The sequence below is a fragment of the Etheostoma spectabile genome, chromosome 6, assembly GCF_008692095.1.
Source record: "Etheostoma spectabile isolate EspeVRDwgs_2016 chromosome 6, UIUC_Espe_1.0, whole genome shotgun sequence".
Classification (NCBI taxonomy): Eukaryota; Metazoa; Chordata; class Actinopteri; order Perciformes; family Percidae; genus Etheostoma; species Etheostoma spectabile.
Window position 1 is genome coordinate 9078157 of NC_045738.1, and position 27362 is coordinate 9105518.

The 27362-nt window shown below is 38.4% G+C and overlaps 3 protein-coding genes across 8 annotated transcripts in view; 2 read left to right on the forward strand and 1 right to left on the reverse strand.

The window, feature by feature from the left end:
• Positions 1-232: 232 nt before the first annotated feature.
• slc25a40 (solute carrier family 25 member 40) lies at positions 233-6077 on the reverse strand. The gene is made up of 10 exons (XM_032517964.1): positions 5876-6077; positions 5542-5652; positions 4569-4628; positions 4367-4484; positions 4185-4289; positions 3739-3863; positions 2791-3074; positions 2592-2673; positions 1075-1155; positions 233-974 (listed from the first exon to the last, which is right to left on the reverse strand). Exons 2-10 carry the CDS (start codon positions 5639-5641, stop codon positions 841-843), a joined length of 1089 nt encoding a protein of 362 aa, XP_032373855.1. The 5' UTR covers positions 5642-5652; positions 5876-6077; the 3' UTR covers positions 233-840.
• Positions 6078-6418: 341 nt separating this feature from the next.
• dbf4 (DBF4-CDC7 kinase regulatory subunit) lies at positions 6419-14531 on the forward strand. 2 transcript variants are annotated; one of them, XM_032519488.1, is made up of 13 exons: positions 6419-6779; positions 6943-7097; positions 7982-8151; positions 9569-9772; positions 9904-9954; positions 10043-10112; positions 10263-10339; positions 10475-10520; positions 10641-10686; positions 10783-10908; positions 11455-11563; positions 11931-12049; positions 12207-13023. In XM_032519488.1, the coding sequence occupies exons 2-13, from the start codon at positions 7037-7039 to the stop codon at positions 13021-13023; spliced, it is 1896 nt and encodes a 631-aa protein (XP_032375379.1). In that variant the 5' UTR covers positions 6419-6779; positions 6943-7036. The 2 variants fall into 2 exon arrangements, with proteins under 2 accessions (XP_032375379.1, XP_032375378.1); XM_032519487.1 differs by having other exon boundaries at positions 6422-6779; positions 10263-10351; positions 12207-14531.
• A 4546-nt stretch (positions 14532-19077) lies between these two features.
• Positions 19078-27362, forward strand: part of adam22 (ADAM metallopeptidase domain 22) — a 58492-nt gene continuing 50207 nt past the window's right edge. For all 5 annotated transcript variants that reach the window (XM_032519480.1, XM_032519481.1, XM_032519482.1 and 2 more), the window contains exons 1-3: positions 19078-19397; positions 19695-19855; positions 24831-24907. In XM_032519480.1, the coding sequence (XP_032375371.1) occupies positions 19301-19397; positions 19695-19855; positions 24831-24907 (335 nt within the window). In that variant the 5' untranslated portion in view covers positions 19078-19300. The remainder of the gene's footprint in view (positions 19398-19694; positions 19856-24830; positions 24908-27362) is intronic.

Sequence of the window (27362 nt, forward strand, 5' to 3'; positions counted from 1 at the left end):
TAGCTGTGTACCTCAACACTGTACTCAAGACTTTGCCTTTAGCTCGTTCTAGCAGTCATTTGCACAGACCTGCAGCAGATGTTTTATTGGATTTTTTTGCCTTTTTATCCTTCATTTTGAATAAACTTCACTTACTCAACCAGTGAGAATTTGAAAGCGGCATTTGACTTTCTTGTCAACAATGAACTGGTGTTGTGATAAAGCTTGTATAAAAGTCAATTATTGAAAATAATTTCCAAAGAAAATCAGTTGTGTGTATTGGACATTTGAGACGTCACATTATCAGTTTGCTTACATGTGTCACAGTTGTATTTTACAGGCTCTCGTCATGGCTGTACACTGGCACATTTTTTGCTTTTCTCTCTCTTGTCACATGTATTCACAGGTTACAAGGGATTGAAGTCGAAGTGCAAAAACATGGAGACCCTCTCTCTCGGTGTCGGGGAGGATACACTGACTCGGAATGACACACAGAGGAATAACAGAGATTAATCTTTCATCTCTAATATAAGGACTTCAGGCACAATGCACACGGTCCCAGCGAGACAGCCACATTTGAGACCTGGAAAATCAATATTAATCAAATATCCGCTGGCTGTTAAATGCGTCAAAAAGCACGGGATTTGAACACTGATAATAACAAAACATTTCTTTTCAGTTGCGCGCACAGGATTTGTTGTGTTGAATAAAAAACAACAACATTAAATTAGAAATACTAATGAAAATAATATATTAATTTTGTAATTCAAAAAAGTGTCAAGCATTTCATTATTTTGTTCACTTCCAGGTATAGTCTAGCAGTAGTTGTGTTTGATTTGAAAAAAAATGAATGTAAAGCTATCAGGTGTTACTGGTCTGCAGTGGCCCGAGTATCCTCTCCTGGTTGTGTTTGCGGAAAAAGGCCTTTCCAAACTCATAAGTGCTGATCATAATGGCGCAGGCTGGAGCCACTTTGATCAACCTTGGGAGGAAACCTGGCAGAGAGACAACAGAAAAGAGGAGTGATTACATCCCATGTAGTTGGCATGTACTGTAGGCAACTATTATGACTCACAAAATATCACATCTATCTACCTGCAAGCAGTCCACCGATGCCGTCCTGCGCCACAATCTTGCTCATCATGCTGAAGGTGGAGGAGGAGACCTGACATGACACTTATGAGACAAAGACAACAGTCAACATCAAATGACACATTGACGCTACTCAGAAGAAGAACACAAGTGATGTAGTGTCAGTAATGTAGAACAACCTTTTCTGTCGGAACATACAGCCCTGTCAGATGAGCTCAAGTAACTTTTCCTCACCACCACCTGTCATGTTTCATAGACCGGTATGTTGATTTTAAATGATTTAACACCTTCACATACAATTAGCTTTAATGTAGAAAAAATGGTTCATCTTGTTTCACACTGCCTGCCAGCATCACTTATATATTCTCTGTCAGCGTGTTCCAGCTCTTCATTGAGGCTATTTACACTGACATATTTTAGCCCAAAACTCAAAATTCAATACAGACAGACAGTGGGGAGAACAAGTATTTGATACACTGCTGATTTTGCAAGTTTTCATACTTACAAAGCATGTAGAGGTCTGTAATATTTAATCATATGTACACTTCAACTGTGAGAGACGGAATCTAAAACAAGTTTTGGGGCTGTCTCTAGCCAGTACGGACTTTCAGCTCCCTCCAAAGATTTTGTATTGGGTTCAGGTCTGGAGACTGGCCACTCCGAGACCTTGAGATGCTTCCTACAGAGCCACTTCTTAGTTACCCTGGCTGTGTGTTTTGGGTTGTTGTCATGCTGGAAGACCCGGCCACGACCCATCTTCAATGCTCTTACTGAGGGAAGGAAGTTGTTGGCCAAGATCTCGCGATACATGGCCCCATCCATCCTCCCCTCAATATGGTGCAGTCATTCTGTCCCCTTTGCAGGAAATGGACATGCGCTGGCTTGAGCAGGCGGACCCTGAGTGGGCTGCAGGATTTTAATGGATGACGAGGTAATGTGTTACTAATGGTTTTCTTTGAGACTGTGGTCCCAGCTCTCTTCAGGTCATTGACCAGGTCCTGCTGTGTAGTTCTGGGCTGATCCCTCACGTTCCTCATTAACACTGATGCCCCACGAGGTGAGATCTTCCATGGAGCCCCAGATCGAGGGAGATTGAGCTGGGATTCTTACTGGTTGGTAGGTGATCAAATACTTATGTCATCCAATTACATGCAAATTAATTATTTAAAAATCATACAATGTGATTTTCTGTATTTTTGTTTTAGATTCCGTCTCTCACAGTTCAAGTGTACCTATGATAAAAAAATTACAGACCGCTAATTGCTTTGTAAGTAGGAAAACCTGTCAAATCAGAAGTGTATCAAATACTTGTTCTCCCCACTGTATTTGGCATATTTGCGATCTCTTACATTGTGAACTGAAAGAGAACATTTTCTTGGATTAAAAGGAATCCAAGACAATGTTTAGAAGTACTTTAGAAGTTTAAAACGTACCCGTTTGGGAATCGGATAATGTAAAACCTTTGCAATTGTCAGAAGCATTTACCTATTATTACAATAAAGAAGGAATGCTGTAATTACAATTCTTTGCTTGTAGCTCTCCCAGCATCACCTGCCTTCTCGTTTTGACGACATCAAAAGGTAACGTTACAATGGACGCAATCTGAAAGAAATGGAAATATGTATTAATTACTAAATTACGGTTTACTTATGAATTGTGATATTTTCTGTTGAGTTGAAAGCTGAGCAGTTTCAGGAGACAAAGGGAAGATGCACTCACAGAGCCCGACACTGCTCCAGATACAAAGGTAATGGTAAATGTAGGTTCACTGGTGTTATAATGTTGACACAGCCAGCTCTTGCCCTTCTCATAGTTGTACCAGTACATGGCTGAGAAGGGCACGTCTCGGAGGAGCGTGGGCCCCAAACCTCGCCACAGAGACAGCCAGCCCTCTGTTTGCACTGCAGAGCGGATGCAGTCGGTCAGCTCTCTGTACGACTGTTTCTGAGACTGCAGCTTCGTACGGATCAGCTCCAGAGGGCTGATCACTGTCGCTGAACCCACTGGCGCACACACACACACACACACACACACACACACACACACACACACACACACACACACACACAGTTCAACAACAAGATAAAACATCTTCTCTTGCTGCCAGACAGAAAAGGACAAAAACCAAGCAACAATGACATTGAAGACCATTTTTTAGTTTGGTGGAGCGCAAAGAGAGATAACTGTTGTTGTGATTTAGCGCTATTTAAATAAAATTGAATTGAAATAATTAAGTAAATTGTAGTCAACCTCATCAACTGTACTTTTTTAAATTCTCTTTTTAATAATTGCTTATGGGCCGTTATTAAAAACAGAGCTGAACCAAGTCAGGGTCACGATGTGCCAGACTACTTTTTCAAATTGAAATCTAGTGTAGGATGAAATTACAGAAATTCAGGACTGTATGGCAGAAATTATAGGTGGTTGCCCTTGGAAATTAAACCACTAGCATTATTAAAATACTGCAAAAAGCTAACCATGCTGAAACCGAGCTGAGAAGAGCTCTAATAATGCCTTTTCACCTCAAATGTTTTTTGTAAAATATACTGTATATGTTCTATTCTTCAAACACTAATTGAATGCAGACGATCAACGGTAATTGATGTTAAAACCTGTAACAGATCTGAAATCTGTCTTGTTCTCTTGATGTGACAGCAGTCAGCTCACCTCTAGCCATGGCTCCTGCCAGAAGAGGAGCCTCTTGAGCACGGTCTCCCATTCTGACCCTCATCGCTGCACACAGCTGGTCATAGCACGTAAAGTTGATCACTGTAGCTGGGACTGCCATCACACTGGAGATAACACATACAGCAATGATCCACATCAAGATGGTTCCAAGCAGGGAAAATGTCAATCACAAAAACAACACCACCAATAAATGAATAAATGTGAATTATTAAAGAAAATTCCATTAACCTGACCATCAAACTTTGGTGATCTGCCCTAAAAAATTGCACCAATCTGCACAACTTCAAACGAAAGCTCCCTTTACGAGTGCATCAGCTGCCGGCTAAACGACTGATAACCAACCGCATTTGCGCAAAAATAACTATAAAAGGAAAACAGGAAAGGGTTAAAATGCAAGTGGGGAAAAAAAAAGAGACTTCACCTCCAGGGTTGGGGTAGACCGCTCCAAATGCCTTAAATTCCCATGGCGTAAATCTTGACGAAAGGGATCCTCAAACGAGTGTAAGGCATGTAGGAAATGTGCTGTTTGGCTTGGGAAAGTAGGGCATTTTTCTGACAAACTACTAACTTTATATTTTCTTTGGTGAAGTGAGGGAAGGGTGCAAACATTGGTTTGAAAGGGTTTCCATTGGCCCCGGGAATGACCCGGGGGTTGTACCGGCCTTTGGGGTTGCCGTTTTTTACACAACTTGGGTCCACATTCCCTTCAGTAACAAAACATTTCCCTGAAAGATATTGAAAGAAAAAAACACATTTAATATGCACTGTATTAAACATAATACCAGACCAATGTTGTTCATATTCATTACCTTTGGGAAAGGGATTTTTCTGCGCTTGTAGTCTGATCTTCACGACATCCAAAGGTGTAACTGAAAAAAAGAAAAAGACCCAATTGACATACCTGAAAGTATAAAATTAAAGGGGGAAAAATGTATTAATTGGGGTTTTAAAAGTGATTCTTTTATGCCAATTTTACTCTACTGTCTGTAAATCACTGAACACAAACCCTGCTTTTAAGTTTTTTGGAAAAGTGAAGTTGGCCCTGGAGGGAAAACCCCAAAATGGGCCTGCTGGGTTGGGAGTCCCTTATAAGAAGCAACACTGGTTTTTGGGGTGTTTTCCACACCAGCACCCCCAGAACGTCAATACATTTTAAATATTTCCAGTGAAATATTCCCTCACAGTCCCCTTTTGTTTTTAAAGAAAATTTTTTCACAACATTTAATATTTTTTTACTACATTAAAGTTTACTTTTTGTTTTTTTCTTTTGGGTTGGGGTTTTTGGGAACAAAAAACCCAAAAATGCAATAACCTGTTGTTTGTTTTTCCCTTCCCTTTTACAATTTTTGAGCTTTTTTCCCAGCATTGGGAAAAACCACTTGAACCGGCTTTTGAAAATTTTTTTGGGTTAGGGCCCCAACGCCACCAAAAAAAATGCTAAATTTAAATTTTTAAAAAGGAAAATTGAAAAGAAATGAGATGTTCACTGTGGATTGCCTAAAATATTGCTAAACAGTATAGAATTTTATTGGCACTGCATTAGTTTTAGACAAGGTGTACCAACTAAAGTGTCAACTGAGATAAAGGTTAAAAGTCTTTTAAGTAGATTTCCATTATATGCTGAATTGAGTAGAAAACACTGACTGCCAGGAGAAAAGGGAAAACAAATGTTAAGAGAAATCAACAGTATTACATGAGCTAAAACAAGTAAAAACACCAGCCTAGTTCTTCAAAAGAAAAATTACTACACATAACAGATAATACGTCTCTCTAGCATCTTACCAAACAAAGATGTGAGGATGGCTCCGGAGCAGGACGCCACCATCTGTTGGAGTGGAGTAATGCCATTACAGGCTTGAGGAGCAGTACTGTGACCACTCATACTGTTTTCTTCTTAGAAACCAAGATACAGTTTGACATTAGACGTATATAAATCTGCACGTTAGCTATCATGTATAGAAAAACGTCCTTTGCCAAATGATCTAAATAGCGGCTGCATAAACGTTAGTAGCCTACGTTATAACATTATCGTTCCAGGTGATGTAACATTGGCTAGCCTATCGTCACATGAAGAGAGCTCTCTGGCTAACGTTAACCCGAGTTTAACGTTCCCTACCTGCTAAAGCGCCTCAGGGACAACGAAGTCTTCCATGAACAGACACATCACTCTCAGGTCGTTTAGTTACCCGACATATTCTTTAAAAGGAAAGCGTAGGTCAACACGTGTTCAGTGTTATGGTCTTGACAGTTACCAAAGCTTCCTGTAGTTACATAGCAAACATTACGTGATAAAAACGTTTCCTACGCAATATTAATTTTAGCAGAGCACATTCTTCCAATTTTCAGAATTGCACGTTACATCTAATACCATAAATAATACAAACACAATTACACGTATAATGTATACAATGTTTTTGGAAATTGAATAATTTGTCGACATACATTTTAATCTATCTATTTATTTTACCATAATTGCAGCAATGTGGAAACATCACATTCAAACACAAAGAGAGCGTTTACTTATTTTCGGTGTTGCCAGGGTTGAAGAGTTTCCGAAAAAAACATCTCAGTTTTTCAACAGTAACGTTCAGCCAAGCTTTGTTATATAATAATATTAATTAATAATGCAATCTGAACTTGATGCAATTTGAAAAATGCTGTGTATCTAATGAATTAAATATTCTAGCTATATTACCGATTCTAGTATAAATTACTGCTTTTAAACGTGACAGGGGTTATGTGACCGGAAAGTGTCAAACATGGCAACGTAGATTTCCTCCACCATTGGATTTAAAGCGGGAATGAGACGAAGCAGTAATCTAAAAGTTTACTAATTTACAGCTGGCATAGCTAACAGTAGAAAAAAACATCGTGCCAATGGATCGTGTGCTGTAATAAACACGCTAACACAACTCGGGTACCGTTTATTAGTGTGGAATTACGGAATAATGTAACTAACATACGTTGAGCAAAGCAGCTAACCGACAGATCCGGGGAAACGTCGAGACACTAACGTTACGGTAAGACTGCATTTGAATGAGTAGCTAGCTAACCTTAACGTTAACGGCCAAACAGCTAACACTAGGCTAACTTTACTTTGCTCATATATTAACGTTACTATGTAGACCCCCTTTTTGCCTTATTGTTTATCTTCTTTGTAAATAACACTTCCTTTGTTTACAGTAACGTTACACGGGACAAACAAGGACATCCTGGGTATGTTGACTAAAGAAAATAGGGCAATAACGACGTCTTTTACTCAGTGAAAGAGAAATGAATGAATAGAATGAAGCCGAAACGCATCCAGAGGCGTAACGTTACAGGACCCAAGTGGCAAGGTAATGTTATTATTTACAACCGTGTTACGCTAGCTAAATGTTTGTATTATCATAGCCCGTTTCCGTGTTTTCTGGTTGCATTTGAATGTCCCCTATTATGTTAATTTTCACTTTCATACTTGTATGTATAATATATTAAGTTAACGTGATTAACGTTACATGCTTTAATGTAAAAAATAAAATAAAAAATGTCTACTTGCTGTCCCTAGTGTAAGAACTAAACATGGAGATTCATTTTTTATGCACCACATATCTGAAACAAACTGCAACTTTCAGTTCTTTAAATCAGGGCTGAAGACTTTTCTATTTCTATATCAAGTCACGTTAGGCCTATTTGTTTATTTCTTACACTGCACTGTAACTTTTAATCTGGTATGTTATACCTTATTACAATTGTCTGATTTATATATTCTTTTAATTATTTTTTGCTATTTAATGTTTTTATGTAAAGCACGATGCATTGCCTTGTTACTGAAATGGGCTTTATAAAAAAACGCTGCCTTGATTTGCTCTGTCTGTCCAAAGCTGTATTCACCCTCTGCCTGAAACCATCCGTTTTAGCACTTGAATATACATATATATTCACACAAACACATGATGTGTATGTACAAATGAGTCCTTTTATTTGAAGTCATGTTGTAACATTTGCTGCAATAATTACAAGTTTGATATTTGACCAGATCAATGACTCAATTAATGATCAATCATTTATAAGCGACTTTGAGTCTGTGAAAATTGCACTATATACATTCCTTTTTCTAATTATCTCAAATTAAATTGGTTTTATTTGTGATTGATCAATGAGTTTATTAGTGACTACTTATTCAAGCACTTAAGCACTCGTCTCCCTCTCTCATCCTGTGACTCACTGATTGCCTGTTTAGGGAAAGGTGCCAACACTGGTGGTGACAAAGCAGCCCTGAGCCAAGCTAAGCCAACATGTGTGTCCTCTACTGCTCAAGTCAAACCTTTTGCTGGGAAATTGTTTTATCTGGATCTGCCATCAAACAGAATAGCAGAGACATTGGAGAATGACATCACAAACCTGGGAGGGGTGAGACAAAAACACATTTTGCTTGTTTTTAGCATTACATCATTTCAGACATAATTTAGCCCACAAGCAATGATTTTGCACTTTTACTTTAGTTGCTGTTGTATACTTTTATTTCTATTGAAATGTTTTAGTTGTGTTCATACACAACTAAAACATCATTTTTATTTTTTACTTTATTATTTATTAGGGGTGGAACAGTTCACAAAAATCACGGTTTGGTTCATATCATGGTTTTGGGTTCCCTGTTTTCGGTTTAATTCAGTACATTTTCAATACACGTTTTTTTAATGTATTTGGCAAAAAAAAAGTGTAATTGTTTGCGATGACCAACTTATGACTAAGAACATAAGTCCCTTTTATTGTAACATCTTCATTAAAATCGTTTTTTTTTTTTTAATGCAGCTTTGTTTTTGTATAAAAATAGCCACATTAAGGCCATCAACAAAGTAAAGCGTATGCCCAACAAGCACTAGGCATTTACTTTAAACAGTTGCCTATAACATGTCAGTTGTCAATCAAAAATTAGTTTTTTCACTTGAAATAAGTGCAGCATTTTAAAAACAATTAAAGTTTTTTATATATATATATATATATATATATATATATATATATTATATATATTAGTGCCACTATTTACAATAAAAATAAGTGCAACATGAAATATTTTGATGTTTCTCTGGAAGAAAAATACAGTTTGGGATATACTTTGTTACTGAAATGTGTGCGAGGAGATATTATCACTTGGCTCAAGTAACGCTACTTCAATCATATGCTGAACCTGCGCATCCTCCTCGGCTTCATATCTTTTGCTATTAACCTTTGCAATGCTTAGTTATGAATTGGATTGTCTTGTCTGAATCTGCATGGAGTGATTGTTTCCTACACAGCTCTCGCCTCCTTGTGCTGTCAACGGACACACTGGCTGGATGTAAATGCGCCCTCGTACTGAAAGTATTGCTGCTAGCAAAAGCCACACGTGTTGCACAGAGCTTGCACACAGTCACCGTTTTATCCTCCACTTTTTCTCGTCATTGCCAGGTTACACTAAATCTGTAATGCTTCCATACAGCAGACAGAGACAGCTACACTCGGCACCTCATCTGTGCCCACCGCGGTTTCCTGACGGTTTTGGTTTTCAATATTTGCAAAATGCCATAATTATTTTATTTTATTTTTTCATGTAACAAAACAATCCAATCTTTTCAAATGTTTAGTATTGGCTAAATAAAGTATTTTGATAAAACTGTAATTAAAAAGTTGACAGTTTTCAATACTCTTTGCTATGGACATATTTAGGGTGGCTATCCATCCAACCCTGTAAGACACTGCTAACATAGTGTGTGTGTTTGCATCCGTATAAAGGTTGTAAAGCTTTCTCTAAAATTGTTATCCTGTTTTTCTCTTGTTTGTCACTCAGATTGTTGAGAAGTTCTTCAGTAAGGACATTAGGTATCTGGTATCCAACAAGAGGGAGGCTAGATATGTGCAGTGTCTCAGGCAGGACTCTCCTGTTCCCAGCCCGGACACCGGCCCGAGTTCACCTTACCCTCGAACAAACCAGCACCAATCTGGCACCCGTGAGGACAACAGCAAAAGCAAGTCTCAGGGCCAAACGGACTCTGTAAGTTAAGTTAATCAACCATTGTGCAGATTTGTTTCTAGGTGTCCCTTCTTACCAGTGCAATTCCCTCTTAGATACATTTTACTAAGTATTAGTGTCATAGATTTTCATTTCCTTTTTTGTTGTTGCAGTTTGTTCAAAGTCGAGGGAAGTATTTGGTGGAGAGAGTGGTGAAAGAGCAGGTTTGTCACGGCAATACTAATGAGTTTAGTAAGGAACTTTAACTAACTTGTTTCTTTTCTGTGCTAATACACATATGTTTGTTTTAAGGAGAGGGTGAAAATGAACAAGATCCTGTCAAATGCTCTGGAGTGGGGTGTGAAAATCCTCTACATAGATGGTATGTTCATGTTGTAAATAATGGTTGCTGTAACAAAAACTGACAACACTGGGATCATTTGAATTCATAATGTAAATAATGACTTTCTGTGGTTTGATTTCTTTTATGGCCCTTTTTTTATTTTTTATTTTTTTTACTTTTATTTTTTAGATATAAAGGCATATGTTCAGAAGAAAAAAGATATTGTCAGCCGCCTGTGTCCTGCTACCACTGCTGTCAAAACAAGTGTCAGTTTACAGGTTTGAAATCTTAAAATATAAGTATAATAGTTTAATCACATTTTGGATTGTAACCTTAAAAATGATTGTTTTAACATTGTTGAATTTTGTTTCTTTAAATGCGTTTCCTGTTATTCTGTATAGGTCAAAGTTCAGTCAGAAGCAAAGCAAGGCTTTCAAAAATGCAAAGGTAAAATTGTAATGTAGCAATTACCCAGTCTTTTTTTTATTTATTTTTTAAGGCAGAAATGTTGTCTGTTGTTTTGAATGTTTTGTAAATACATGCTCAAATTTTTAATTGTTGTTCCAGGGGGAAGGATCAGTAAACCGTTTGTCAAGGTTGAGGATTCAAGCAGGTAAGAGACAGAAGACTAAAAGAAGCTGACATCCACCCGCTGTCCATGAGTTGTTTATACCTATTGCCTATAAAATGTTTATTTTTCTCTCCTCAGACACTACCGTCCAATCTACCTCACTATGCCTAACATGCCTGAGTTCAACCTGAAGACTGTTCCTCCATGTAGCCCTTTCTGTGTCGAGGACAAGGATCCTCCTGGGAACAAACAACCAGCACACAGGTATGGTGTTTCTTCTCCGCTTTGCTTTCAGCTAATTTGTGGTCAGCACAGTATGTCATGCTTTCACAAGGACTACATTTTTAAAAAGAGCTTCAGAGTGAAGCAAACCTACTAGCCACTTACATATTTTACCAGCATTTGGCTAGCAGAGGGTGCTAATTTTGAACCCTGTCTGTTCTGTAATTGTTTTTGTTTTTTATACTGTGTGGTGAAGCCAAAGACAAACTTGTCAATGTGAGAGAGAGAAAAAACTTAACACCTGATTTTTCCACACTGTTTGAAAACATTTTTCACAAATGTTTTCACTATTTGCATACTTTTCTACACATTTTAGCTGTAAATCAGTCTGACACATTTTGTATATTTTGAAATGTTTGGATAGGAGTAGAATTTAGTTCTGTGGGTTTGAAAAGTGCTTGTCCCCACAATTTCAGTTGGTACTGCTGGAGTGACCCATTGAGACGGAATTCAGATTTATTAAAATGCAGAGATCCCAACTGTTTTATATCTTAGTTTTGGTTTAATTTGTGCAAACTCTGGGAACAGAGGTGCGAAAGCCAGTGAAGAGCGACAACATGGCCGAAAGAAGACGAGAGACAAGAAACGAGGCGGCTACTGCGAGTGCTGTATGATCAAATATGAGAACGTCACAACGGTGAGTTATCACATGTAAAAGCAAAAACTGTCAATGCAATGCCATGACTATAATACAATAATTAATGGTAATGCCACATAAGCTAAAACCCACACAACACAATGCATATTTGTTTTGGATACTACTATTTAAACTACCTAGATTTAAGCAATGGTAGGTGTTTTCCTGTGATTCAGTAGTAACCACTTTCTGCAAGTTAGAAAACCGGTTCATCAAAGTAAAGAGAGACATTATTTAAGTGTTTTTTTTGGTAAAGTGTTATGAAATGATACTAAATGTCCAACTCAGCAGCTGTTAAAGCTCAGTAGCCTCCACTTGCCTGCTGTAATGCTCAATTGTTACACTGTTGGATTTTTCTTTTGTTTAGCATTTAAAGAGTGAACGTCACAAGGCTTTCTCCAAGAGTGACAAATACCTGGTGGTGGACAAACTGGTTTCAACTCTGCAGCACTGCAACTTTCTCCACATCAAAACTCAAGTTAAAAGGTAATTTGTCGACATCCCTTTAAAAAAAAAGAACACTTTAAGTAACATATATTTACAAGAGAGAAATGCATGAAAAAAAATTGTTTTTGATATATCCAGAACTTTTATCTTTCCTTTTCATTCTATTCATGCAATTGTTTCTTTTCTTTGCTGTTAGACCAAAGTGCAGTGTTTCCTCTGTTCTGATTGTTCCTGGACCATGTGGGAAAACTGTACAAAGACACAAGGGAGATCTTGATACCACAGAAGAAGAACAGCATCAGACTCTTGATGGGCATGAGGGTTCTTATTCAGGACAGACTTTAAAAATCCGATCAAATGCTGGTTCTGCTCCTCTGATTAACAGGGAGGGGGAGAGGAGGAGCTATTACACACTCTCTAACAGATCCAAGCACAAATCTATTGCATGTAAACGGACGTGTAGACAGAATTCTTTGACTTCTTGCTCTCAAAAACCTGAGCAAGATCCAATTTCTCAGCCCAAGATGGAAACGTCCCCCTCTAGAGGTGAACGTCTTCCCTCTATTCCCTCCAGAGGTACTCGGGTCAACAAGGTGGCCCAAAAAATAACTCAAGACATGAACAGCCCAACTGCTTACTTCCACAATACGAACGTACAGAATGAAGCTTCTTCAAAATGCCTTGATGTTAAAACAAATCGACAAGAGGAGTCTGATAATAAACAGGATTCTTTAGTGTATGAGGCTGTTGAGGATGGAAACGTACTGCCTGACAAAATGACTGCAAACAACCTCTCAGAAAGGGAAGAAGCGAGCCTTCCTACCCTAAGCTTCTCTCCGGTCCAGAAAATACAGCGAAGGATAAGAGTTTATAAACGCAAAAGACAAAAAATAAACACACTCGTTGAACGCGTAAAGCCGAGTGTCATTCCCAATGGCTCGAGGCTGAAACTTTGGGAACTTTTTCAGTCAAGTGATGACATGGATGTGGAATTTCTGGGCTTTAAGGACTAGGAAATGAGGGGACTGAATTGAAGGGATGAACTGGACTATTATTACTTTTTCATATACTTGAACCAAATCAAATTCTGAGCCATGGACTATACAAGCTACTAGATTTTTCTTGTCTTTAGAAACATCAGTTTAACTATGGTCGAGTGATCTACAGTTGCCTATTGTCATTCAGGGATGAAGAAAGCCTAATTCTTCTATTTTGTTTCATATCAGATGAAAAGCAGCTTCTGATGTGCTGTAGCATTTTGTACACAGCGCTGTATAAGATAATAGCTAAACCAGCAAACGAGGACATTCCCAATTCTCTTTACAATGGCTTTAAAATGACATTTTTGTGTGTGGCAAAAACTGGTTGAAAATAATTTTTTATATATTTAAATTCTCAACCCAAAAACAACACAGAATTTGCAATTTGAAAAAATGTCTTTGAAACTAATATTGCCATAAAATTCGTCTTAAATGTACTGAATTTAGTGACATCTTGATATTGAGTTGCAGCCCTTTTCACGCAATCCACATCTTAGCTAAAGTTGAAAAAGATTTCTGTAACTCATCTTGTCTAATCTAAATTACCTTGTGATGGTACTAAGGGAAATCCTAGCTAATAGCTTTTACCTGGGTTCAGTTTATCAATCTAGAAATAGCTTTAAATAATTTTATGAAAAATACATATAGTGGTTGCATATGTATTTTAATGTGAATACCTGCAGGTTGGATGTGTGGTACTATGTATGACATTTTAGGATTCTTCCTAAGTGCACTTTTCTTGACCTGCCTTTGGGTGCTTTTTCAGATTCATTAGCGCAGCTTCATTTTTTCCCCCGCATTTAGTGCATTGGCATAGCGCCCTTGCTCTCTCTGACTGCTCTTAAATGGATGCACCGGGTCAAATGACAGGCTCTTTGAGGTACAAGCACAGCTGCAAATAAACTGGCATAGGCAACACTGAATGCATTAGTCATTCATTATTTTTTTTTCTCCTCTCATACAGATTATAACTTGTTGCCACTGTGCTTTTATGATCATGGCGCACAAACTGTTCCTGCCTCATACATGCAATTGTATACCACACATTAAAGGGTCCATCCATTATTTATACACGTTTATCCTGTGTGTAGTCTAATGTATTTTAGCGGGTATACTGTACTATATAAATATATGGACCAGAATGGGCATCAAAGTGGGGCATCTGGGTAGAGCGGGGCAATATATCGATGTATCTATTCCCCGATATGAGACTAGATATTGTCTTAGATTTTGGATATATCGGAATATGGTATGTGTTGTCTTAACCTGGTTTTACAGGCTGCATTAGAGTAAAGTGATGCAATTTTCTGAACTTACCAGACTGTTCTAGCTGTTCTATTATTTACCTTGATCCACTAAGTTATTAAATAATTTCTAGAAAATATTTATCAAAAATCTCATTGTGTAAATAATATTTTGTTAAGGCACCAATAATCAACCACAAAATATCGTCGTAATATTGACATTTAGGTATTTGGTAAAGAATATTGGGATATTGGATTTTCTCTATATCCCTCAGCTGTACATGTGGGTGTCCTCCCCCAAGGAAACTTTGAGCATCAAAGACTTCATTTCCTGCATTCTGATTCACTGTAATGCAACAATTTAAATAACTTTTATTTAGCCTATCAAAGGAAAACACTGATGAAAATTCAAATTATATAAAAAAATATAATGGAAAGTATGTTGTTGCATGAAAGGGTTTGGGTTTTTCAAAGGGTTTTTGGACCCCCCATTTTTCTGAGCCTTTTTTTTTTCAAAAAACCCCTTTTTTTTTTCCCCCGCTTTTAGGCGGGCTACCCCTCTTTTAAAATTTTTAAATGGTCTGAATTTTGGGAAGAAAAAAAACTCGAAATTGTGCTGCCCTTTTTTTTTTTTTAAAAAATAAAATTTTGACTTGTTTTTTTAAATAAAAAAAAATTTTAAACGGGAATTTACCCAAAAAAGGGCCCCTTTTTCCCCCTTTTTGCTTTCCGTTTTTCGGGGGAATGTCTTTTAAAATCCAAAAGGGGGGGGACCCTGGGGGGGAAATTAGTTTTACCCCATAAAGTTTTTTAGAGGTTATAAAGGGGTTTTTAAAAAATTTTTCACGTTAAAAAATTGAAATTTTCAAATTAAAGGGTTTTTTGGGCCCTTTTTTCCCTTGTCCCCCCTTTTAAAAAATTTTTAGAAATTTTTTAAAAAATTCCTTTAAAAAATTTATTTTTGAACACCAAAACAAAAAAAATAGGTTAGAAAGTTTTTTTGGTTTGAAAGGGTTTGGAATACCCGTTTGGGGGCCCCCCCCAAAAAAATTTGGGGGATAAAATTTTCCGCTTTTATTAAAGAAAAAAATTTAATTTTTTAAAAAAAAAAAAATTTAAAATTTAAAAAAAAAAAATTTAAATGGAAAAGAAATTTTCTGTCAGTGATTTTAGGGTTATAAAAAATTTTTTTCGGGGGTATTTTTTAAAAAACCCTTTTTTAATAAACCCCTTTTTTTTGGGGGTTGAAAACCCCTATAAAAAGGGACTTCGAAACCCTTTAAAAATAATGCGTGAAATCTTTAAAAAATTAAAATTTTAAATTTTTAAACAAAAAAGTTTTTTTTTTTTTTTTTTTTTTTTTTTTTGATAATAAAATAAAAAGGGGTTAAAAACCATTTGGAAAAATTTTGGAGGCGGAATGGGACAAAATTAAGAAAGGAAAAAAAAATGCCTTGGGGTCTTTTTTTTTTTAATTTCTTATCCCCATTCCAAAACTCCATTAAATTTTAAATTTTTTTAAAAATTCCCCTTTCACAAAAGAAAAAGGCTAAACAGAAGCCGGTTAAGAAAAACATAATTTGATGTGTGCATGCGATCCCCTGCACTTTAAAACCGCCCAAAATTGTACCCCCATTAGAGGTTTTTTTCCCAAAGTGTGTGGTCAGCTTGTTGTTCCCAATTTTTAAAAAAGGGATCATTGTCAGGGACAATTTCGACCAAACGTAAAACCTACATGCAAAGCCCAAAGAAATAATTTCCCCCAATAAAAACTTTTAATACATCATTTTTCCCTTTTAAAGCAATTTGGTTTTAGAACTCACCTCCCCGGGAAAAAATTTTTTTTTTAAAAAAAATAATTTACTAGATAAAGGGGGCAGGTTGGGCGTGTTTTTTCGATTAAAAAAAACCCTTTTTCATGAAACCATAAAATATTATTAACCAAACTAAGCAAATTAATTTCCCCTTTTTGGAATAAAAGGATAGGGAAATCTATCGAAACGTACAAGGGGTCAGGATCCATCACCCCCCTGCCCTGCCACAGGGGACTCAAAGGTCTATTTTTGGGGCCTCCTTTTTCCTTTAATAAAAACCCCCTTCATTTTTCCAACGTTTTTATTAGATGTACGCAAACCAACACAGTCATTTTTTCCATGGTAAAAAAAAAAAAACAAGTTTCGAAAAAGTTTTCAAATCTATGGGCCCTTCTTGAAGGGTAAAAATCCCGCTTAAAATTAATGTAAATAAAAAAGGTTCAATGTCTTTTTTAAATGGCATTTTTAAAAGACTCTAAACTAAATTTTAAATCACAGATAAAAAGGTCAAGTCAAATGTATTATCGCAAATTTCCGAAGATTCTAAAGATCACACTTGTCACTTCAGGCAGCTAATATGTTCATGTACAGTATGGTTCTGTCCCACATCACTTACTGTCTTACAACCTGGTCACAGGCAAACAACACAACACTAAAATCTTTAAAATCACTTTACATATTCTGGATAAAAAAACATCAAGATATCACCATTGTGCCATTTTACAAAAGCATAAGCTTTTAAGTTGGGAAGATGTCATCAAGTATTCAAACCTCTGTCTATTATACAAAATCCTCCATGGTCTGTCATCTCCTCCACTCAGTCAGTTTGTAACCATCAGGAACACCACACAGAGTAACACGAGGGTCGGCCCGAGGAGACTGTTGTTCCGCTGCGAAAAAGTGCATTTAGTTAGAGTGCCTTTTCCATTCACAGCAGCAGTGGAGTGGAACTCTGTCCCTCAGAACATCAGAGAACTCATCACATAGTTACACTCTGTTCAAAAAAACATCTGAAAAAACTGGTTCATAACACATCAGACATGTCAGCATTAATAAGAATATGTATCTTCCCTCAATCCAACCATGCTGCCACTTGTGTCTCTGCTGTGTCAATGTGTAGTATAATTTTGTATATATTTTTTTTAGCCTAATGTCTGTATTATAGCAAACTTGTACAGTGTATTTATCAACAGGATTTGAAGAGTTATATCTGTTTTACTACTTTTTATATTTGTATAGTTCACTGTACTCTTCTCGTTGTTGTTTTTTTTATTTTGGGTAGACCATTTTGAGATCTGTCCAGGGACAACGGATGAAAAATAGCCCTTTGTGGCTAATTCTGGTGCATTGGCAGCAATGTTAATTAATTACATTGTTGCTGTCAAATAAGTTAATAAATAAATGTTGTTTTCCAGTCAAAGCCTAAATGACCTAATACCATTATTGAACCAAAGCAGTGCAATCTGACTCTAAATATTTTGGAAACCTGGTTGTCTTTGAGCCCTCTGCCGTCTACTTGGTGGTTAGATTGATGTGATTTTAACTGATTTGTCATGCTATTGTATGTTCAGTTGATATTCCCTGATTCAATTTAAGTGCAAACCCTAGACTAACCTGTTTCTATTTTGAAGTTTTAAGAATACACACCAGTTAATTCCAGCTTGTTATGAGCTACATTATTTTGTGATAGACACTGAAACAGGATCCTTTTTTCTATTTAAAACTGCACAACTTTAGATGCTAAGCTTTCTGTTTTGTTTGTTTTTGACCCAATGACTGGTGATTTCTTCTATTCTTATTTACCTGTTGCTCAGAGGTAGCTTAATCTCTTTTCTTCCCTTTCAATTGTCAGTCTGGTGTAACTATTGTTCAGCAATTTGTTCGCCATCTACAAAAGAGATTACTTATTTCATACTAAATAACATTTGGAACATCTATTTGTAAAGAGGACTTTCTACAGCCTAAAAGATGAGATGATTCAAAACTATAGAGTAGCACAGCCATCTGACTGTACCCAATCAAGCTTTTGTGGCAGGCTATTGCCATCTTTTAAACGGTTGTGTTAGTGTACATGGGTTCATTTATTTTCTTTTGTTTTTATTTGATCAAATAAAAAAAGAACAGGAGAATGAGTGTAAGGGGGCGGTTTTTAATCCTTTATAAATATTAACTGCCCATAACATCTTCAGACTTAATGTAACATTGTGCCAGATTCTGTTGAACTCTTTCCCCAGAGCCACATCTTTTCTCGATACAATCCTATTGTGTTAGGGGGACTAATCATTCTCATAAGCTCATTAACTCTGTAAGATTTGCTGTGTGGTTCTGGGGCAAGTCCACACGGAGGTTAAGCATCTGATGTGTAGGCCCATCGAATAGACTATATACTCTGGTCTAGAGTTAAAGTGACATGATTTTGTTGATGCTGCCTTGTGTCAACATCTTAAAGGTTTGTGTGAAGATGTCAAATATATTAATGAGAAGTTACCTTATGAAAACGGCTTATGAATTTTTGATATGATGTTCGGTATTTTTGCAAAACTGGAAACCATGACCGAACTCAAGTGATCAGTCTTTTATTGTGGCAGTCTTAAAGGGAAAAAACAATTGAAAAACAGAAACAATGTCACCACACGTACATATAGGAATAAATTAATATTCCCGTTATTAACTTGACAGATGATGGAGTGACTCATGGTGCTTACATAGCAGGCAGATTTGGGCAGGAATGGCGCTCTTGCAGCAATTTAACATGGAGGAAGGTGGAGGAGGCGGGCGTTGATATCATTCAATTCGGGCTTTTGTCCATCCCGACTCCACGGCTCGCTCATATTTATGCATTAGGATTTTCTGCAGTCAGCCTCTGGATATTGATCTGTTTTAAGGAGGTGTCCCCAGTCCTCTCCTCCCATCCATTTATCTCTCTCTCTCTCTCTCTCTCTCTCTCTCTCTCTCTCTCTCTCTCTCTCTCTCTCTCTCTCTTCTCCGTGCTGCTGATCCGCGGGGTCTCGGGGCGCTCAGACGCGCTCGGCGTTCAGACTCGGAAGGACCCCGATGGCCCCCAACCACAAGGACTGCGCTAACCAGACGACCAGCCTCGGCTTCAAGCTCCCCTAGCGAAGGCAGGACCCCGAGAGCCTGCTCCTGGAATACCGCATTGTTTTATAATTTGCAACAAAAGAGAGAAAGGTGATGATGCTGATGATGCGCCCGCGATGGTGGATTTCCCTTTTGTGCGTCTGTGGATTGATGCACGTCGGTCAGCAGATCAACCCTAATGCCCAAAATGGTAACTGATGTTATTTTGGATTGCTTATTACATAAATTATTATCGCGCAAACAAAGCGTTTGATCACCGTTAATGTGCCTGTCTGTTTTTTTGTTGTTGTTGTATCAAACCTTCATCTACTTCATGGTCTCCATCTAAAATATGCATAGCCTATAGCTGGTTCGTGTTATCAAAGGAAATGGGACCAATCGACATTTCAGATGGCGGTGTTTGTGATGAATGTGTCTCGGTATCACTCCTGTTTCCCGCAAGGTTGGGCAGGCGGATAATGAAATCGTTGTTTTCCTCTCTTTGCAGGAGACGCCTTGTCGAGCTTGAAGGCTCTTCGTGATGCAGGCAGGTTTGTCGGGAAGGAGGACACGGTGCCTCTTCGCCTGCTCTACAGCAGGCACAACCACAGCCAGATCACAGAGGATGAGCTCAGCACCAGGGCTAAAGCCAGCCCCGGCTCCACTCAGGTAGCAAACACAGTGTTTACTAGTGATGTCAGGATGGAGATAGGAATCTCTGGATTGTGTGTGTGCGCACGCACCGTGCTCTCTTTTTCCTGCATGTTTGTGTTTGCATTGATTCATCTCCTCCTCTGCCCTTGTCCTCATTGTGGAAATTAATAATTAGTTCATTACGAGCAAAACAGAAGAAGCTTGAAACATTTAGAGTAACAGGCCGCAATAATTAGACTGTTTGCAGGTGAAGTATGGGTCATCATCGCCTTCACATTCAAACAGCTGACCACTATTGCTCTGAACTGATATAGAATATTCAGCTTAGTTATAGGTCCTACATTTTTACTCTGTCCACACTGCACATTTACTGTAGGAAAGCAAACAGGATAATTAATAATGTAGGGATAACTTGCATCTTGAGTGTCCAGCTGGGCTGCTGTCCCAGCAGCTGCCTCACCTATACCAGCTCATCTCCTATTATGAAGTATTCTTCACTTCATTAATACAAATAAATGTTGGTAAAAAATAAAATAAAAAAGGTTAACCGATGAGCTTGATTGATTCATACCTGAGTGGACAATATTATCAGCAGACTTTTGCATATCACAGATACTCCATGGTGGCCGATATGTAGCAAGAAATTGCAGTACAGAAATGGTAAACACACACAATTTTAGAGGTAATTAAAAAACTGTCACCATTACACAGCCTGTCCACCAGGAGGCACTGAGGTTAAAGTTTATTCAACTTCTTAAATAACCAACTTTGAAGAATCCTTATTTTTGTTTTATGTATTGTGTTTAAGTTAAAGAACTTGGCCGATATATCATTATTAGATTCATTTAGCTCTCAAATAAATAAATATCAGTTGGTTGTAGGCTGCTAGCTTAATATGTAAATATTTCCTGATAATCTGCAGGAAAGAGGGATTGATTCCCAAGATTTATTTTTTTTTAAATAAGGAAATACAGTGGTGTGAAAAAGTGTTTGCCCCCTTCCTCATTTCCTGTTCCTTTGCATGTTTGTCACACTTAAATGTTTCGGAACATCAAACCAATTTAAACAATAGTCAAGGACAACACAAGTAAACACAAAATGCAATTTGTAAATGAAGGTGTTTATTATTAAAGGTGAAAAAAATCCAAACCATCATGGCCCTGTGTGAAAAAGTGATTGCCCCAAAACATACTATAACTGTGGTTGTCCACACCTGAGTTCAATTTCTCTAGCCACACCCAGGCCTGATTATTGCCACACCTGTTCACAATCAAGGCATCACTTAAATAGGAGCTGCTTGACACAGTAAGGTCCACCAGAAGATCCTTAAAAGCTACACATCATACCGAGACCCAAAGAAATTCAGGAACAATTGAGAAAGAAAGTAATTGAGATCTATCAGTCTGGAAAGGGTTATAAAGCCATTTCCAAAGCTTTGGGAATCCAGCGAACCACAGTGAGAGCCATTATCCACAAATGGCGAAGACATGGAACAGTGGTGACCCTTCCCAGAGTGGCCGGCCGCCCAAAATTACCCCAAGAGCGCAGCGACGACTCATCCAAGAGGTCACAAAAGACCCCACAACAACGTCCAAAGAACTGCAGGCCTCACTTGCCTCAGTTAAGGTCAGCGTTCATGCCTCCACCATCAGGAAAGGACTGGGCAAAATGGCCTGCATGGCAGAGTTCCAAGGAGAAACCCTGCTGAGCAAAAAGAACATCAAAGCTCGTCTCAATTTCTCCACAACACATCTTGATGATCCCCAAGACCTTTGGGACAACATTCTGTGGACCGATGAGACAAAAGTGGAACTCTTTGGAAGGTGTGTGTCCAAGTATATCTGGCGTAGAGGGAACACTGCATTTCATAAAAAGAACATTATACCACAGTAAAATATGGTGGTGGTAGTGTGATGGTCTGGGCTGTTTTGCTGCTTCAGGACCTGGAAGACTTGCCGTGATAAAAGGAACTATGAATTCTGCTGTCTACCAAGAGATCCTGAAGTAGAATGTCCGACCATCTGTTCGTGTACTCATGCTGAAACGAACTTGGGTTCTGCAGCAGGACAAGGATCCTAAACACACCAGCAAGTCCACCACCAAATGGCTGAAGAAAAACAAAATGAAGCCTTTGGAGTGGCCTAGCCAAAGTCCTGACCTGAATCCTATTGAGATGTTGTGGTATGACCTTAAAAAGGCCGGTCATGCTCGAAAACCCTCTAATGTAACTGAATTAGGACAATTCTGCAAAGATGATTGGGCCAAAATTCCTCCAGGACGCTGTAAAAGCCTCATAGCACGTTATCGCAAACGCTTGGTTCTAGTTGTTGCTGCTAAGGGTGGCCCAACCAGTTATTAGGTTTAGGGGGCAATCACTTTTTCACACAGGGCCATGATGGTTTGGATTTTTTTTCACCTTTAATAATAAACACCTTCATTTACAAATTGCATTTTGTGTTTACTTGTGTTGTCCTTGACTATTGTTTAAATTGGTTTGATGTTCCGAAACACTTAAGTGTGACAAACATGCAAAGGAACAGGAAATGAGGAAGGGGGCAAACACTTTTTCACACCACTGTACATACATAGGCTACATACAAACATTTACAGTTATTATATTTTGTGCTGTTGCCAGTGTTTGGATTAAACCAACCCCTCTAGGCTTAAAGGTAAAGTAGGCTAAGTTTGGACATCACCATCCACCACATCCACAATGTAACAACACTATGCTGAATACTATTGGTGAATACTGAAACCCAATGAACACAACGACACTGTTTAACAAGAAAGCTTGCAAAGAAAGCTTAGAATAATTTGGCCTTGTCTATAATAATCAATACAGTACAGTAATAATCGTAATCACTGTTACTGTGTTCACTGACTCAGTTCAGTGAAGCAGCATGTCTGCTGGGTTCATTTCAAGAGATGAGTAAATTAACATTGTGCAAACCTGTCATGCGTTTTTAATTTGTGCAGCTTAGTTTGTGCAGACTAGCCTATTCAGGGTTGTGATCGTGGCGAGGGCTACAGATGGTAGCATGCAGGGAGGTGTTAACCCTTTGTCTCTCTCACACCTCAGACAGAGCTGCAGCATGATGGGTAAACAAGCTAACAGGAACCATCTGCCATCAGATATAATTTTAATGTTTTCCTTTTGAAGCAGAGACTAACCTCCATCACAGGTTTATCACATAACAGTCTTTCTGTGAACTGGAGTTTAAAAAAGACTAATTTCTGCAGAGCAAAGAAACATTTTTACTTTCTAGATAGATTATTCAGAAAACTTGCTCAAACTATATCATCATGCCTAAAACCTCATATTTTCACAAGTCAATTACCAGCCAGTCAGGATAAGTGTGTAATTCCTGAATTTACAGCTCAGGTGGTGCTTTTGTTTTACTCTGAAAAAATTATTGTGGCAGCTAATAAAATAACAGGCAATCAGTAACAGCCTCAAAGTTCTAATAAAGTCATACAGTATACATTGCAAGTAAGGAATAGATCCCAGGTAGGAGAAGGAAGAGAAGAGAGTGTTTTTTTTTTTTTTTTTTTTTTTTTTTTTTATATTCTCCAGAGAGTTGAATCTGGGCTGCAATTAGCCGTCATGTCAATTGCATAAAGCTTGATCAGTTATTTGGCTGTTTTTAGATCAACAGCCTAAAAAAAAATCTGTCAAATAGTTCTGAAAATGGGTGACACACCAGAGGTTATTTTTAGACTCCTGTTGCATTGCCTATTTTCATTTTCAGACACAAACGGCTTCACCACTGAATGAGCAGTGGGGAGTTCAGCAAAGTGCTCATGTTGTTTTGGTGGAAAAACAAATGCTTCTTTAAGTGGAATCTGTGTGTGTTAGTCTGCCTTCCTGCGTCTCTGTCTGTGTGCAGTACATTGATAGCACTTAGATAGTTTGACAGTCGTGAGTGGAAAGTCAGGCCTGCTCTAACTCAGAAATCAATGTAAGAAGAGTCAGTGGTGGCCTCAGAATATTGGTCCGGCTTAGTCAAGCAGAGATATGCTTTCATTGAACACAATTACTGGTACCTCCTCCCATCATGGATCCAATCTGCCAGATTAGATTTCATCACAAGTGTGCCATGGAAAGGGATTGCCCTTTGTACATGCTCACGCACGTACACACGTACGCACGCCCCCCCACCCACCCGCCCTCTCTCTTACACACTCTTATATGCATTGACCATGCACAGACACACGCCTACAAACAATAGCGTCCTCGGTCAATGGGGTCCTCACGCGCAAAGGTCATCCTTGGGTGAGCACCAGGGGCATTTCCTCAAAATGGAAACAAAAAAAGCCACACGCACCCCTCCCCCCTCGTTGTCATGCGGTGTCCAGTCTGTAATGAAGGTAGCCCATGGGACGAGCCTGGGGGAGGGTGAGCTGCGTTTTAGCTGAGCTCTGGGACCCCCTAGACCTGCACAGGAATGATTGTGGGGAGTTCTCGTTGACCCAAGGGCGTGCAATGCGGCGCGTACCATGTGTCCAAAACTGGAAATGAATCACAGCAGCACATGCTGTCAGACGAATAAAGAGTGTGCATTTGTGTACATGTATCATTGCTGCCTGACAAAAATGTGGTTCAGAATAGGTTTAGGTATTTCAATGAATCCTTGACTTTGTGAAACTGTTACAAAACCAGTCTGGTAATAAAGAAAGTCATCAATGGTCATTGAGGTACAATAAAATGGGCATGTTTACTGTATGTGTGTGGGTATTACATACACTTTATTTTTGATTTTTAGCAGTGAAGTGTTATGTGAGATATGGAGAAGAAGACAGACGTTGATGTCTTAATTAAAACAGTTGTATTTTTTAGTGCTGAACGACAATGCAGCCATCTGTTAATGTAGATGAGAATTGATTCTTGCATATAATAATATATTGATGAATGAATTACTACAGGTAACCTTTATCAGATAAAGGTTACCTGTAGTAATAGTAAATAACCTTTCTTCTCTGCTTTTTTTAGGTGAACCATGTGGCCCAAGCAATCTTTCAAGTCGATGCATTTGGCAGAAAATTCATCTTGGATGTTGAACTGAACCAGTGAGTATTACATCATTAAATCTGTCTTTCTTTCTGGTTATCTATCTATTTTTCAATGTGTCCGTGGGTTAATGTCTTCATTACAGATGTGTTAATTTAGTTAAGCTTATGTCGCCACTCGCTTATTATTTTCAAATGCTGTGGCTTGGCTGACAATCGCAAAAATGTTTGTGAATGAATGAAGGTGGCTTAATTTCTTTCTTAATTTCTTTCTTGGTGCCTAAACGTTCACTTCCTTATTGAAATGATTCCAGCAGTAGTCATGTCATTCTCTGGCGTCTGAGCATCACTTTTGAGTAGAAATTCACATTGGGTTTTTGTTTAATGTAAATCCCCAAGGACATATTGCACGTTAATCGAGTGCTGACTCCAGTATTTTAACTAAGGTCGTTGTGATTCTACTGGACTGAGGTCATATTTTCCTGTTCTCTGAGTGCTGTTTATTGCCTGTTTTTTGGGAATGCACTCATAAGACATAAATATCTAATGCTGGTGTGTGCTGAAGTGGGCCATTGTATTTGTATTTGTATTTGGTGTGTGTGTGTGTGTGTGTGTGGTGTGTGTGTGTGTGTGGGGTGTGTGTTGTGTGTGTGTGTGTGTGTGTGTGTGTGTGTGTGTGTGTGTGTGTGTGTGTGTGTGTGTGTGGTGTGTGTGTGTGTGTGTGTGTGTGTGTGTTAGAGGTTCCATCATAATAGGAAGTGATTTACGGTAAAGGCTGGAGCACTGCCCCGTCAGACACTGATATTGATCACAGCACTGCTGATGGAAAGCGAGCAACTCTCTCCTTATTTTCTCTCACCATCTTACCATTATCCCTCATTCTCTTTTTGCCTCCACCTCATACATCACCCTTTTTGACATCCTTCTCTGAATCTGTCCGTGTTTGTTTTGTTTCTGTTTTCATCTGTCACCCAAGAACATGCCTTGTGTGTCTCATTAGGCCCCATACAGAAAGCCTGCAAACACACATACAGTGATGCTGCCTGCTCATCACAGTGGAAGTCTCTCCCCTACTGAGTGAAACGTTACATCACAGGAATTCCCACGTTTAGATGTTATGTTTCTGTGAAGCCTACAGCTCACTGCGTGACGCATCAACCAGTAAGGAACAGAAATGTCTTCTCCACACGCACACACACGCGCACACACACACACACGTACACACACGTACACACACGTACACACACGTACACACACGCACACACGCACACACGCACACATGCACACATGCACAAGCTGTCACAAATGCACATACACTTTCATCAGCACTTGGTTTGAACATGCTGAGTCATTAATCATGTGAGTAGTGAACTTACGGCGTCCTTTTTCCAGAATGTCTTAACTGGATGTGGTGCAGAAAGGTCCATCAGAATGTCGGATGAAAGGAAACACATCCTGTTTTAGTTTACCAGAGAGTGAAGTTGCCTCCAACCAGACAGTTCTGTTCAACAGTTTGACATGTGTGGTTCTGGATAAGAATGAGAGACTGAGATCCGTGCAATAGAGCATTGAACTGTGTGACATTCATCAGTTTTCTCTAAAAATCATTTTACTTTTTGTAAGGCTGAAGCAATAAGCCAGTAAATAGAAAAATAGTTTATTTGTGTTTGTACTTCATTTTCAATTCTCGTTCCAGCTTCTCATGTGTGATGACTTTTTAGATTTTTGACTGTTGGTTGGGGAAAACTAGCAATTTGTTAATACCACTTTAGCTTTAAGAAACTGTTGTGTTAAGTAATGAATGATTAATTGATCGATCAATTGATAGAAAATAAACAATACATGTGGGGTTCTGAGAAATTCAATTAAATCGAAAAACAATCCACAGATTAATCAATAATGAAAATAATCAGTAGTTGGAGCCCGGTGTGTATTGTTTATTGGTATATAGTTTAAATTGTGGGGGTGTTTTGTTTTTTTGTTTATAGTTTTTTGTCCCTCGCAGGGGTAGATTTCCAGTTTGTTTCCCTCTGTGTCTGAATGAGTTAACCCCAGATTCCTCCACTTCCATCTTCATCGTCCTCTACCACACTCCATTTTGAACTGATCCTCTGTTTGACAGCCACACGGATATTGTTTACAAATAGCTTTCATGCCAGACTTATTATGATGTGTGTGTGGGTGCAGGTGTAGGAGTTTTTTTTAGCTGAATGGGCCAACATTTGTTTTTTGGGACATCAGTAACAAAACCTAATTCACTCATTTTGGTCAATGACCTGACTCTGCTGCTGGGCATTATCTGTGTTCAATTGTTGCCATGAGCAAACATGAAAGGAGTGTGCTCTGCTTTAGTTGTCAACTTTGTCTCTAGTGCTTCTCTGAACAGCCGTTTCAGAGTCTTTTCCTTGAGGTAATGTTTAGCCACAGACTGCGAAAAATAGGAGTTTAGGCGTTTTGTTATAAAGTCATGTCTTGTGAATTTGAAGCATGTGCATTTTGGACACTGGATACTTGT

Bases quoted from the DNA above. Each gene is read 5' to 3' on its own strand.
- slc25a40 (XM_032517964.1), bottom strand. From the start codon at position 5,641: ATGAGTGGTCACAGTACTGCTCCTCAAGCCTGTAATGGCATTACTCCA. The intron at 1,156-2,591 runs GTAATTACAGCA...TTGTCTCATAAG, and splicing joins AGAGCTACAAGCAAAGAATT to TGTCATGTCAGGTCTCCTCC. The intron at 975-1,074 runs GTAGATAGATGT...TCTCTCTGCCAG, and splicing joins CATCGGTGGACTGCTTGCAG to GTTTCCTCCCAAGGTTGATC.
- dbf4 (XM_032519487.1), top strand. From the start codon at position 7,037: ATGAATAGAATGAAGCCGAAACGCATCCAGAGGCGTAACGTTACAGGA. The intron at 9,773-9,903 runs GTAAGTTAAGTT...TTGTTGTTGCAG, and splicing joins CTCAGGGCCAAACGGACTCT to TTTGTTCAAAGTCGAGGGAA. The intron at 9,955-10,042 runs GTTTGTCACGGC...GTTTGTTTTAAG, and splicing joins AGAGAGTGGTGAAAGAGCAG to GAGAGGGTGAAAATGAACAA.